This window comes from Ambystoma mexicanum, chromosome 2q (assembly GCF_040938575.1).
Source record: "Ambystoma mexicanum isolate Mex_15411 chromosome 2q, UKY_AmexF1_1, whole genome shotgun sequence".
Taxonomy (NCBI): domain Eukaryota; kingdom Metazoa; phylum Chordata; class Amphibia; order Caudata; family Ambystomatidae; genus Ambystoma; species Ambystoma mexicanum.
Genome location: NC_090924.1, coordinates 646,578,039 through 646,590,253, shown reverse-complemented (window position 1 = coordinate 646,590,253; position 12,215 = coordinate 646,578,039). Strand labels below are relative to the sequence as shown.

General features: G+C 45.4%; 1 protein-coding gene across 2 annotated transcripts in view; it reads left to right on the top strand.

Moving 5' to 3' along the window:
- The window catches only part of MRTFB (myocardin related transcription factor B), a 498,019-nt gene that overhangs the window by 266,433 nt on the left and 219,371 nt on the right, over positions 1-12,215 (top strand). For both annotated transcript variants that reach the window (XM_069647827.1, XM_069647828.1), the window contains exons 4-5: positions 869-944; positions 4,433-4,594. In XM_069647827.1, coding sequence (XP_069503928.1) covers positions 869-944; positions 4,433-4,594 — 238 coding nt within the window. The remainder of the gene's footprint in view (positions 1-868; positions 945-4,432; positions 4,595-12,215) is intronic.

The window sequence follows — 12,215 nt, the reverse complement described above, 5'->3', positions numbered from 1 at the left end:
TGCTCCAGTCAAGGATTTTGGAATGGAATTTTCCGGAGATTTTGGCTCTGTACACTTGCCATACCACATATAGTACTTCTTCACTGTACGGCAGACAGAATTTAGTTATTTTCGCAAAAGGGCCAAGGATGGTGCATTGTTGTCAAAGCTGCCCTGTTGGAATGTCCTTTTGTGAGGAATCTCGGAGATGGGTAGTGCAGAGGTTTGGAGCCATAGGTCAAGAAGCGTTTGGCCACTAATCCCCTTGGAAATTTACGATAGTCCTGCTTGCCTGCTGGTGGCTGCATTGGGCGCCGTGTTGTTTTTACCTGCCCTATGCTCCTCGTTGTGTGCCATATGTAGAAACCGTTGCACGATCTGTGTAATCTCAGTCACTAGGGCCTACCCCTGCAAAGTGGAATCGGCCCTATATCCCACAGGTGCGTGTGTAAACATGTGCATGCGTCTACGATAATGGGCACATCATTACGTAATTAGAGCTAGACAAAATGTAATGAAACCTGTCACAAAACAGTATTGTGCCTTAAGGTACTGGACATACGTGTTCCCTTGATACTAATGTAACTGGCATGCCGGAGGCAGGCAGCGAATGAAAGAGTTGGTGCAAGAGGGCGTCAAAGTGTCTTAAAATGATTTGATGGGACAGGATCTGGAGAGCGGGCAGCCAAGGGATCGGGGCGCAAAAGGCATGGCGAGAACAGTTGAACTGGCCAAAGGTGGCATATGTTAGGATTACGCTCTAATACTGGCTTAAGACACCTGTGTAATGTTTAATACATGACCAATTTTGTAATGACTGTATGTGACAGAAGGAATGGTTTAATTTGTAAAGATCTATAACATTCATTGTGGTGTTTTTTTCTTTAAGACTGAGAACTTTCTGAAGCACAAGATTCGCAGCAGGCCCGAGAGATCCGAGCTGGTCAGGATGCATATCCTTGAAGGTATCGTTCTGTTACTCTGCAGTGCTATTTTTTGCATAGGGCTTTCAGTGGCAATCCTGCACAGCTTGGCTTCATAATGTATTGCTGAACTGCATTGCACTTATGCCTTCACCGGATCCTGTCGTCCGCGAATAATAATTTCCTGTGGCATTTTTATAGTGATTTGCTAATCGCATGGGTATAAGGGACACCACCGGCGGCCTATGTAATGCACCAGCCGGGGGCACTCTCTATTCAGGGCCCACGGTCTGGGTACCTCTCTGGGTTACATCATCACCAAGGTGTATGGCACCAGAATGTGCATGGCACAGATGCCCTGATTTTATGGTATGGCACCGGCCTTCTGGTTCTATGTGCTGAAGTGCCATGCTGCACAGGACATGTGTCCTCCCCATAGAATAGTGCCAACATCGATGGACATTGCTACTGTCACAGAAGGCCAGGACATCCCAAATGCAAGCAAAGAGTAACATAACTGCATTGGTAGCATGGGTTATATGTGATCTTACCGACAGAAACATCCGAGTGGTACATTTAATCGTGACCGTAATACCGAAAAACACTGTTTTAAAAATTATAATTTTAATTCGGGGGGTGGTACCGTGGTCCCCACACCCTGGTTTCCTATCTTTATAAGGCCACCCCAACTCCCTCCCGATTTATTTGAACCCCTTACCCCGGTACCCTATATATATTTATTTAATATTTTCTGTGTTTTTCGGTTTTATGGTCGTCTGTGAACTATACCGCTCTGAATTGTTTTTGGTAAATTGACTGGGTACCGTAGCATGTTTACTTGCTCCAGAACCTAATCATTCAGAAGTGTTGCCAAAGTTATCTGATCTTTTACTGTATTCTCTTATAGCAAATTATAGTGTGTGTTAAAGTTATATGAAAAACATCTCCCATCAGGCACTTTCCACTCACTGCATGTCGAGAAACATTTCCAGCCATCGTTGGGATCAATGGACCAACATTCTATTCTAATGAGTTGAGTACAGTTCCCAATTTTATTGCGACTAATGATAATAATGGAACGAGAAGTCTTTCAAGTGCATGATTTCTATTTTCAGGGTGTTATTGCAATTGAGTACAGCCATATGTTGCAGGTAACTTTGGCACCAGCACTGTTTTTGTGTGTTTGTGTACGTGTGTTACACCTAATGCACCTCAACAGGAAGGAGTTTGCTGGATTCCTCTAAAAAGTCATAAACCACAAAATATTATTTATTTATTTGGATTTATCAAGCGCCTTGCCGACCGGAGGCATCGTGGTGCCGTTACAGAATATTCAACTTAGTGCATGTTATCAACATTGGTTACGAAGGCAGATACAGGTATATATAACATTGTCGACAGGTGTTTCGTGGTTACAAAGGAACAGTGTTGGAGGCAGATACAGGTATATATAACATTGTCGACAGGTGTTCCGTGGTTACAAAGGAACAATGTTGGAGGCAGATACAGGTATATAAACATTGTCGACATGTGTTCCGTGGTTACAAAGGAACAGTGTTGGAGGCAGTGCAAAGTAATAAACGGTTTAGTTGAACAGCTTTGTTTTCAGTGTTTTTCTGAATGTGATGAGGGACTCTTCGTTTCTAAGACTGGGCAGAAGCGAGTTCCAGGCTTTTGGGGCTAAAACTTCAAAGCTGGTTCCGTCGGCTTTAGCTCTGTTGAATGCTGGGACTGAAAGTTGGTGTGAGTATTTGTTGTGTTTTGGTCTGTGGGTTGGCGCTAGGTATTGGTAACATAAATCAACACTAGCTGGCAAACAAGCTCCGCAAGTTAACCGGTCACCTGATCTGTGTGCTAACACAGGTAGGAATCTTGACTGGGCAGGTTCGGGCATTTATCTGCCCAAGGTCCGTAAAATGAGTGCCAATACATTGGGTAATAAAACCAGCTATTTACAGTGCAGTGAAAACAGAATAAATAGCAGTAAAATGTGCTATATATAACCCCAATTACAGTGAGAGGAATCAGACATGAAGTACTATACGAAAACATTATTGTGATTATTATAATGTGACCATTGATTGATCTTTGATTTATATTTATAATTGTTATGACAACTGCACTATCTGCCAATTTCTTGAATACATTTATGAAAAAATATGGGCTACATAAGGTTAAGGAAGGCAGACAAACGGAGGGGGGGGGGCAAAGCAAAGTGGAGCAACTTGGTTGGAGCAAATGTAGAACATCTCACTCTGACAAAGATAAGCCCGGCAAGGCTATGCCTATATAGCACCTGGTAGAAATGTAGTGGTGTGTGAGCCACCCAACCAAAGGGTGGCAACTGAGAGGTAAGATTTTGAGATTGTGGATGGAGAAATTGGTTGGCACATGAGTAGCCATAGTTGGGGTCTTCAGGAAAAATGTTGCTGAAGTCTACATTCCAGAGAACAAATGTTTGGTAGGGAAATAAGGGGGAGCCCTCACACATGCCAAACACAACTCGCCATTGAAGAGGCTAATAATATTTTCAGACCCTTCAAAAGAAAATCTCTTCTAAAAGACTCAATATCAATGGTATTGACTCAGTGCAGAACCTAGACGCTACTATCCTCACCAATACTCTACCAGTATTCAAATTTGCTCAAGTTACTACGACTGAGGTCGCTAAAATCATCAACTCTCTGAAACCGTCACGCTGCCAAGGTGACATTTGCCCTGCTCAAATTATAAAAGATGCAGTGAGAGATCTCACTCCCTTTATCACTATGTTAATAAACGCCTCCTTTAAATCATGCCAGGTTCCTACCAACCTGAAAGACGTATGGGTACTACCTCTGCTCCAAAAAGCTTTGCTCAACCCTACCATCCCAACCAACTATAGGCCAATAACCACTGTCCCCTTCCTCCTCAAAATCATTGATAAGGCAGCCTACCTCCAAATTCAGTCCTACCTAGAGATCAACAAACTCCTAGGGCTCAGACAATCTGGATTTAGACCCCTTCATGGGGCTTCTAGGCTACCACGGAGGGGTAGGGAGCTAGTAAAAAGCACTCTGCAAATATGACTTCCACATCATATGCACAAATATCATGTTGTCCATTATTTATGACTCCTTATGCTTTAAATGTTATATAGATGTGTCCTAATGTTTATTTATAGGTTGTCCCAAGTTAAAATTATATAGGTGTGCTTGTGTTCTATCAGTTGTCCATGGGAGCCAAAAGTAGCTCCTGTTACCTGTTGGTGTCAAGCTGACCAGGCTCTCCTAAACTACAAGCAGGAGCTAAATATCTCCAAGCTCACCTCAATTTCGAACCCTGAATCATGCTCTTGAAGCCGGACCCCTGACACCTGTTGGTGACTCTAATCACACTCCAAAGCCAAAGAGTTTAGAAATGTTTTAATCAAGCTGCTGTATAATTGAGCTGTTAATGCCATAGGGACATTGGGTTCGCTAGTGTGTGCTAAGCTGGATGGATCATGACCATGTGTGACTGTGAAAAGCAATCTGTGTTTTCTCCTTCAGAGACGTTTGCGGAGCCTTCCCTGCAAGCAACACAGATGAAACTGAAGAGGGCCCGGCTAGCTGACGACCTGAACGAGAAGATTGCTCAGCGGCCCGGGCCCATGGAACTGGTGGAAAAGAACATCCTTCCAGTGGATTCCACGGTCAAGGAAGCCATTACAGGCAAGTATGCATTTGGAGACCCAACCATGTGGAGCTCCCATTATCATCGCAAGTCTGATGGAAAAGGGTTAAAGGCCTGCCATTCTGCAATCAACCAAAAACTGTGGCTCTTGTGAAAATTCTCAGAAACCTAATCAAATCAGCAGTGTCATGACTATGTGCAAATCATTTAATTCATTAATATTTCTATTTTTTAATTGCCAGTTATTCATCATTACTTGTCCCTCCAGAGGCCATGCCAGCACTCTCAAAATGAGGGCAAATAGAACCTGCCAACTCCTCACAGGAGGAAACAGGGAGCATGCATGCTGACAAACACATAGATACCCGGCTGTTAGTTTCCATTTTTTTTTTATAGATATGCAGCACAGACAGTAACAAAAGTAATGCCAGCATTTGACCTTGTAAGAATAACCTTGTGATGACTTTGCCCAAATATTACTGACACAACTGTGATGGCTTTACCCCAACATGGCAGCATTTGTCTTAGCAAGAACACACCAGTTTTGGCTTTGACCCAATGTGCCAGCCTTTGCCCTCCCAAAGACGTATATGTGATGGCTTTGCCCCAACATGGCATCATTTGCTCTTGTTGGAATACGAAATGTCTTCTATTTGATACAGACATAGTAGAAAGATGTCCATTCACCTCAGTAGACGGAAGTCTTTACTATGTCTATGCTTAGTGAAACATTGTGCAAACTGTAATTTGCAGACCCATTTCAAAATGTATTTGACTATCTTTACTTTAAGTACTTGAATAAAGCCCATATATCTTTTTTAAATAATCTTGAAGGCTGCAAAAGCGTTTTCAATTTAGGGTTAGAACAACATTATATCAAGTATAGACGCAGTAAAACGATGCCTCACATTAGCCCCACGCCCCTTACTTACCCGTACAAGCAGATTCAGGGCTCACCACAGCACCTACATCCATCTCTGCCTCCTCACGAATGGGAACCCTCTGCTTGGATGATTAAATGCGAGCTGTCATTTTCCCATTGAATCCTATGCCTGGAAGGTTTTACACTTCTGTGCGATCGCGAGTCCGGGTCGCACCATAAAGCTGAACAGCTCCACTGTTGGCGCCCAAAAATAGAGTAAATTAATAATGTTTTGTTGGTCTGAAATGCCACGACAAAGGCCTCCGAGTGTAATTCCATTAGGAAAATAATGACAGAAGGGATGTTTTTAATTTCCTTCCCATGTTCTTACACGTCAGCATTCCTGATCAGTTCTCCCACTTCCCAATTAGTACCCAGGCCGCGCTCCTCTCAAAATTAGTTGCAGAGTTTAGTCTCTCTAGGTTTGTCTTTAGTCCCTCTAGGTTAGAGCAAGGACGCTCCTCTCCTGGCTCTTCATTAATGGACAGTCTCTCCCCCACATGCTTGCTTTTTGATTTAATTATTACATGATCTCTTCATTAAAGCAGGATAGCTCCCTCCTTTCCAGTGCCTTTCGTGCAAGGTATCTCTCCATCCATCACTGCAGACTTTATCCCTGCCCCGCCCATTAATCGTACTCTTGTTGCTGCAAGATGTCCTTCCCTTCCCTTCCCTCTCATCAGTGCAGAGTCACTCCACAAGTTCTGCGGGGAAGAGGGTGTCTCTTCGCTGACCCTACTTCCACTAGTGGAGGGCCTGTCCCCACAGACATGCTCCCATTGGTGGAGAGATTCCTCATGAATATGCAGCGATACTTACATTTTTCATTTTTTCTTTTTTTCTTCAATTATTTTTTTATCTTGTGCTGGTACTGAAAAATTGCCAGGGTTTCATTTGTGTGCTGCTGTATTTGTATCTTGCAGCTGTGTTTTTAACTAATGTGTTTGTGTCTTGAACGTTACGTTTTCAAGTTGTTTTAGTACATTCTTTTGAGCAAATTATGTCCAGTCTTTCTGGTTTCAAGGCACGATCGCTCTGCACTGTCGCAGGACTGCCAGTGAAAGTGTTTTTGCCTTGTACTGTACTCTGGGTTAGCGATAGCCATCCCTATTGTCGGAACACACATCCTTTGTTCTGCATTGGCTGCCCTTATGTCCCAAGTCTTTCACGTGCCTTAGCTAGAGTTAACCATTTCCATTCTAGCTCTGAAATCTTAAAATGTGCTTTGTTTCTATGTTCAAAAGACATCTTAGAAACCACATGTAATCTGTTGCTTTTTCCTTCACCTGCATAACTCCTTTGTATTGAACTATAATGTTTTAACCATTTTAACAGCTACATTATTTTATTTTTTTAACGTTCTTAAATTCTCGGCATGTGCTTTGGCTAAAGTGGTCTATAAATTAAACAAGTTACAAAGTGTGAGGAGTCCAAAATGGACCAATTAGTCCTCGCCAGATCATGCTTTTTCTTGTGAATTGCTACCAGCATTCTATTTTCCTGGGAATATTAACCGTACTGGTGGAAGTTTTGATTTTTCTTCAACAAACACGGATTCTAGCGTGTGACTGTTTTGGGGATTTTCGATATATCTAGGACTTTATAAAACTCTTTCTACTTGGCAATAAAGAGCTCCAACCTCTATAGGCCTGCACCACTCAAGGTAGGGGTAGCTATGGCAGAGCAGCCAGGCTTTTCTTAGGCGGGCGAGAGGGCTGTAGGAAGGTACAAAGAACTTGCAGCATACATATGGCCCAAAGAAACACTTACACACTCTAGTAGTTATCAAAATGTTTTATTTTGTATGTACACACATGCAAAGAGAATTCTTCAGAAAGGTAAGTACTATTCATTATTGCCAAACACAATAGAAAACCAAAGCAATACTTCTGGTAAGTAAACCACAGTGTAAACTTATAGAACGACAGTATGCAATTCGAGGTAAGTAAAAACCACTTTTTTGTAAACTTTGTAGAATATTCTGTTTCAGGAATAAAATGAAGTTCCAAGAACAACATAAGCAGGCAGACACTTCAACACTTGTAATAGTTTCTTTAGTGAGGCCTTAGGCTATAGCAGTCCTTGACTATCTAGGTATGAGATTCTCAGGGTCCGAGAGGGACACTGGGCATCAGTGGCCTGTTGTAGGAAAAACATTATAAGACACAAGCTGTACAAAAGTCAGAGTTCTGAGGATTCTTCTGTAACAAGTAAGTAATGGGCTTTGTGTAGATAAAAAGGTTCAGGGACTTCGTAGAAGGCTCCCTGAATGCACACCAGTGTTGGGCCTGGGCGAACATCCAAACGCACAAATGACCACCTCCATAACACACGAGCGGCAGAATGACTCTGGGTAAGTATTAGCCCGATTCTCACAGTACCTCAGCAGTGAAGATGATGCAGGTGGATGCCCTCACGATGCTGCAGCTGCAGGACCCAGTCAACAAATTCTTCGTCTTCTGACGAAAGAAGGGATACTGGAAGGGATTTTGCACCGGAATGAAAAGTCTCCCAACAAAGGCTTCTTTGAAGCTTCTCGCGGCTCTGTAGTTTTGCCACCCTTTTTAGGATACCAGCAGATGAACGACTCTCGCCTGGTCTATTTGCCTTGCTTTCTCAGTCCAGCATGCTGGTGAGGGGACATCAAGAGTGGAATCTTGCCTCTGGAGTTCTAGAAGGAGTCCACCAAAGTTTCGGGAGGATTCAACATTCTGAAGATGATGCACTGCATGATGGTCTCCGGTCCCAGGTTCTAGGCTGATTGCAGCCCAGGAAGGTTGCAGGTCACCGTGCAATGTTTTAAAATGCAGGTCGTCTCAAGGCTGACTGTTCCCACCAGCCTAATAGATGAAGTTGTCTTCTTCAGAGCTCCTCTGCCGCATGGAAGAAAGGGTCAGCACAGCAGCAGCCACTCAGCAGGCATCTTTAATCACTGCAAGTAGCTGCAGACGTCTACTCTTCATCTTCAGATTTAGTTCCAGTGGTCGACTGTGCACCAGGAATCCCGCCTCTTATCCAAAAACCCAGCCAATTGTCATTCATGTCACATTCAAACTTTGGGGGGCCGCCAGCCACCCAGGTGGTACTGGTTCAATGTTGGCATGCTATAAAACAAAGACCAGCACACTGGTGTCTTTGCAGGCTTCTCAAAGGATTTTCACCGAAGACAAAAGTAAAACCTGGACCCCCCAGCATGGCAGAGGGACCAAACAAGACAAGCAAACAAGAAATGGCGAAAAAAAGAATAGTCACCATTTTGGTTCAATGGTGACCCTTTTGTGCATTACTATGGCTGTGAGCAGAGCCTGCCAGTTAAAATTAAAAAAGCCAGTAAAGCATTCACTGCCACCAGCCATTCAGGTATGCGTGGCACTTTAACAGAAATGTTACAGACGCAGTGAGAAAGGGGATACTGTGTAACCCCTCAGCACTCCACATATGGCGGTGCGTGCTGATCTCACAATATAAAATGTAGAAAGGTTAAAAAGTATCCCTTTACCCTTAAGAATATGTGTTCTTACAAGGAGGATACAATAAAATAAAAAGGGCCCAAGGGCTCCCCAGCAACACTACACAGAAAGTGATTTGCTGCAAAAGTCACTTATATGCCTAAAAAGTTGTAGATAAGCATGACTACAAACATGACTCCTATGGCCAGAGTAAAAGAATGGGATAGTGGGGGTGGGAGGGGGGGAAGGTTACCACTCGCCCAGGAACATAGACGAAAAACCCACAAGTCCAGCAAAAAGTGCTGGGGGTCTCACAGGTGAAAGAGATTTGCCATAAAAATAAACCATCTACCTGACATTGACCATCAAAGTCGGCAGCAACCAAAGTATAAATTGCATATTTTCTAACTACACAAGAGTTTAAAATACACTCCACTGTAAAACAATAAAATGGGATTTAATTGAGATTGCAAGCAAGTAGCAAACACTTCATTTAATGTGCCATCCAGATGGTCTGAACCGTCAGAATGTCTCCTGGTGCTTTGGTAGTTGGCAGTTGGTTAATGCACATCCTTTATCCTAGTTCCTGTGACTGGCTGCGTGTAACCAGCATTACTAGCAGGGTCCTTATCTAAACATGTACTCCCAACTTCGACACACCCTCCTTAATGGGTGGTTTTAAGTGATGGTGACCGTTTCTCCATTGAGCAGCAAATCGCAAGGCCTACCTGCATGTCTCCAATTCTTCATTTCAAGAGTAGTGACCCGAGACACTTGGCCTCATTCACCAAGTAGTTGAAGGTGTCGCAATCGTGTTACATTTCCTAGGAGTCATCTTACAAATGTAGATGAGGTTTCATTAGCTACTTACCATCTTTTTGGAGGGTTTGTACAAGCGGCTTGTTGAATTAAATTGTATTATAAAACTGGATTTATTTTAATTCTTTTGGGAAAGATCTGTTCAAATAGGCTTTCAAAGTCTTTAAATAAGTTGCTTTTCATATGATATAAAGCCATTGAGCTGGAAATATTCACACACGGTTTCGTTTTTCTTCAATCCCTCATGGCTCTTTTATGATTGCAATGGTTGCTTTAGACAAAGCTCTGGGATCGGGCCGAAAATTGCTTAACCAATTAAGGGAATTTTCTTTTTAAAAGGGAACCAACCATTTGGACCATCCAATGACTGTGTTATGGTCAGAAGATCTTCGTAGTTCCTTGTGTATGGTCTGCTTTAGCGTTTTACCGACCCTTGAAAGGCTTTGAGGAAGCAAGATCTAGTCCAGAACCTCATTACTGTAGCTGGGAATGCAAGGGTCCATCCCCACAAAATTACCTGTTGCTACAGTAAGTCTTGAAGGTTTTAAAGTGCTCCTGATAACGTGCGTAATATTCGGGAAGAGAATGGGATTTCTATTTAGAACAACCAAATGTCTTTGCATTTCTCCAGCATGGGGTCTGGCATGGATTCACATGCTCATGAATATTCCCCGTCGTCAGGCTGGGAATCCTCGGTAAAGAAAAAACCAGTATCAGTTTCGTTTCTGATCTGTCTTTCGTAGTAATAACCAATCACTGGTCTCTGCGTCATACTGACCACAGCCAATGACTGCCCTCTACCTAAGCACCGCCTCTGGCAGCCATCTTCAGATTTTTACCGCACGTTCATGTGTTGGGATCCTCGTGCTATTGCTCTCGAGCGTTAGTGCTATTTTTTCGCGCTTTTTCACAAAAACTTCGATTCTTTCGGTCAAAAGAGCCTCAAGCTCCACCGATCCTACATCCGATCGACGGGGATCCGTGTCGGATTCATCTGTGCCCCTCAAGGGTGAAGATTTCGTCGAGCTACACTTCGGAGGACTCCAGAAGCTTCTCAGGCCCGGTCTCGGAGATGGCCCAGGAGAAGGGAAGCTCGACGCCCGGAAAGCTGTTCAGGGCCTGCCCTGGATGCCAGCTGCAGAACGTCTTCAAGGAGGACGAACACTCTTTCTGCCTTTACTGCCTTCATGGGGACAAGACGCACGTGGAGAAGGACTGTGCGTTTTGCGGCAACATGTCGGAACGGACCATGAAGGACCGCCATCAGCGTCTCGCCAGCTGGCTGGAGGGTAAGAGCCCGTCTGGCGAGAAGAAGAAGAAATCTGAGCGGTCTTCTAAGACCTTTGAGGGCGCCCCGGCGACGGGGGCCCAACATAAGGCCAAGCACCGCGAGTCCGCTGGCACCGGGAGCGCCGAACGGTCGGGCTCTACGGGCGCCAGGCAGGGCGCACCCTCCCCGGCACCATCAACCACGAGCCAACGCTCTGGGTCGGGTAAGAGGAAGGCCGAGCACCCGGCGAAGCTCCTGGAGAGACCCCGGTCGAGCTCTAAGGCAGAGGAGGAGCGTGGCAGTGCCCCCTCCCTCAAGGATAAGGCGGTGAGCGCACCTAAGGTGGTGAAGGCCTTGATCCATTCGACCAAGCCCTCTATCGAAACGGTCGCGGCGGCCCTGGCCCAGCCTGGGGAGGCTGCACCAGTGGTGGTGGCCTCGGGGCCCAGAATCTCCCTGCCTCCTCGGAGGGAGTCTTCTTTCGTGCCCATCGATAGGACCCCCGTGAAACCCTCCGTGGAGAAGAAGGGGGGGCAGGGCGTTGTCGTCGATTCGGCCTCAACCTCAGAAGAGGAACTGATCGAGGTCTTAAGCCACGGCCTAGGCGTGGAACAAGACCAGCCCGTCGGAATGGGCCCCGACGCAGGTGACGACGACGACATCGTCGAGGATACCGACGGGGCCCCTGCTCGCCCGTCGGATTCCCCTCTGCCAGCGCCGCAAGACAACTCAGCGGCCATTTTGTTGGCTATACAGTCCTTATGCTCCGAGATAAGGACGAGACTGCCGTTACCGACGGAGGAACCTCTCCCGTCGGGGGATCCAGAACCGGGACCTTCTGGTGTTCCCCCTACCAAGAAAAGAAGGATCCATCCACCGCCTCCTTTTCAACCGTCGCGCCCCGTCCAGCCCTCCTCCCCGTCCACCCGAGGGGATGATACGGGGACTGACACGGCAGCGACGGGTACGGACGACGAGGCATACGACGAGGATTTTCCGTCGTCGCCTCCCACCAGGGCTTCTCCGCCCGACGAGATTGGATCGTTCCACTCAATGATCGCCAGGGCATCCGAGCTTTTCCAACTCTGCCCTGAGGAGAAGAAAAAGGAAGGCTTCCTTTACCAACGGCGCGAGGCCAAGAGGAAGACGGTCCTCGCAGTGCCTCTGTTAGACGACATTTGGGATGAGGGCCTTTCCCT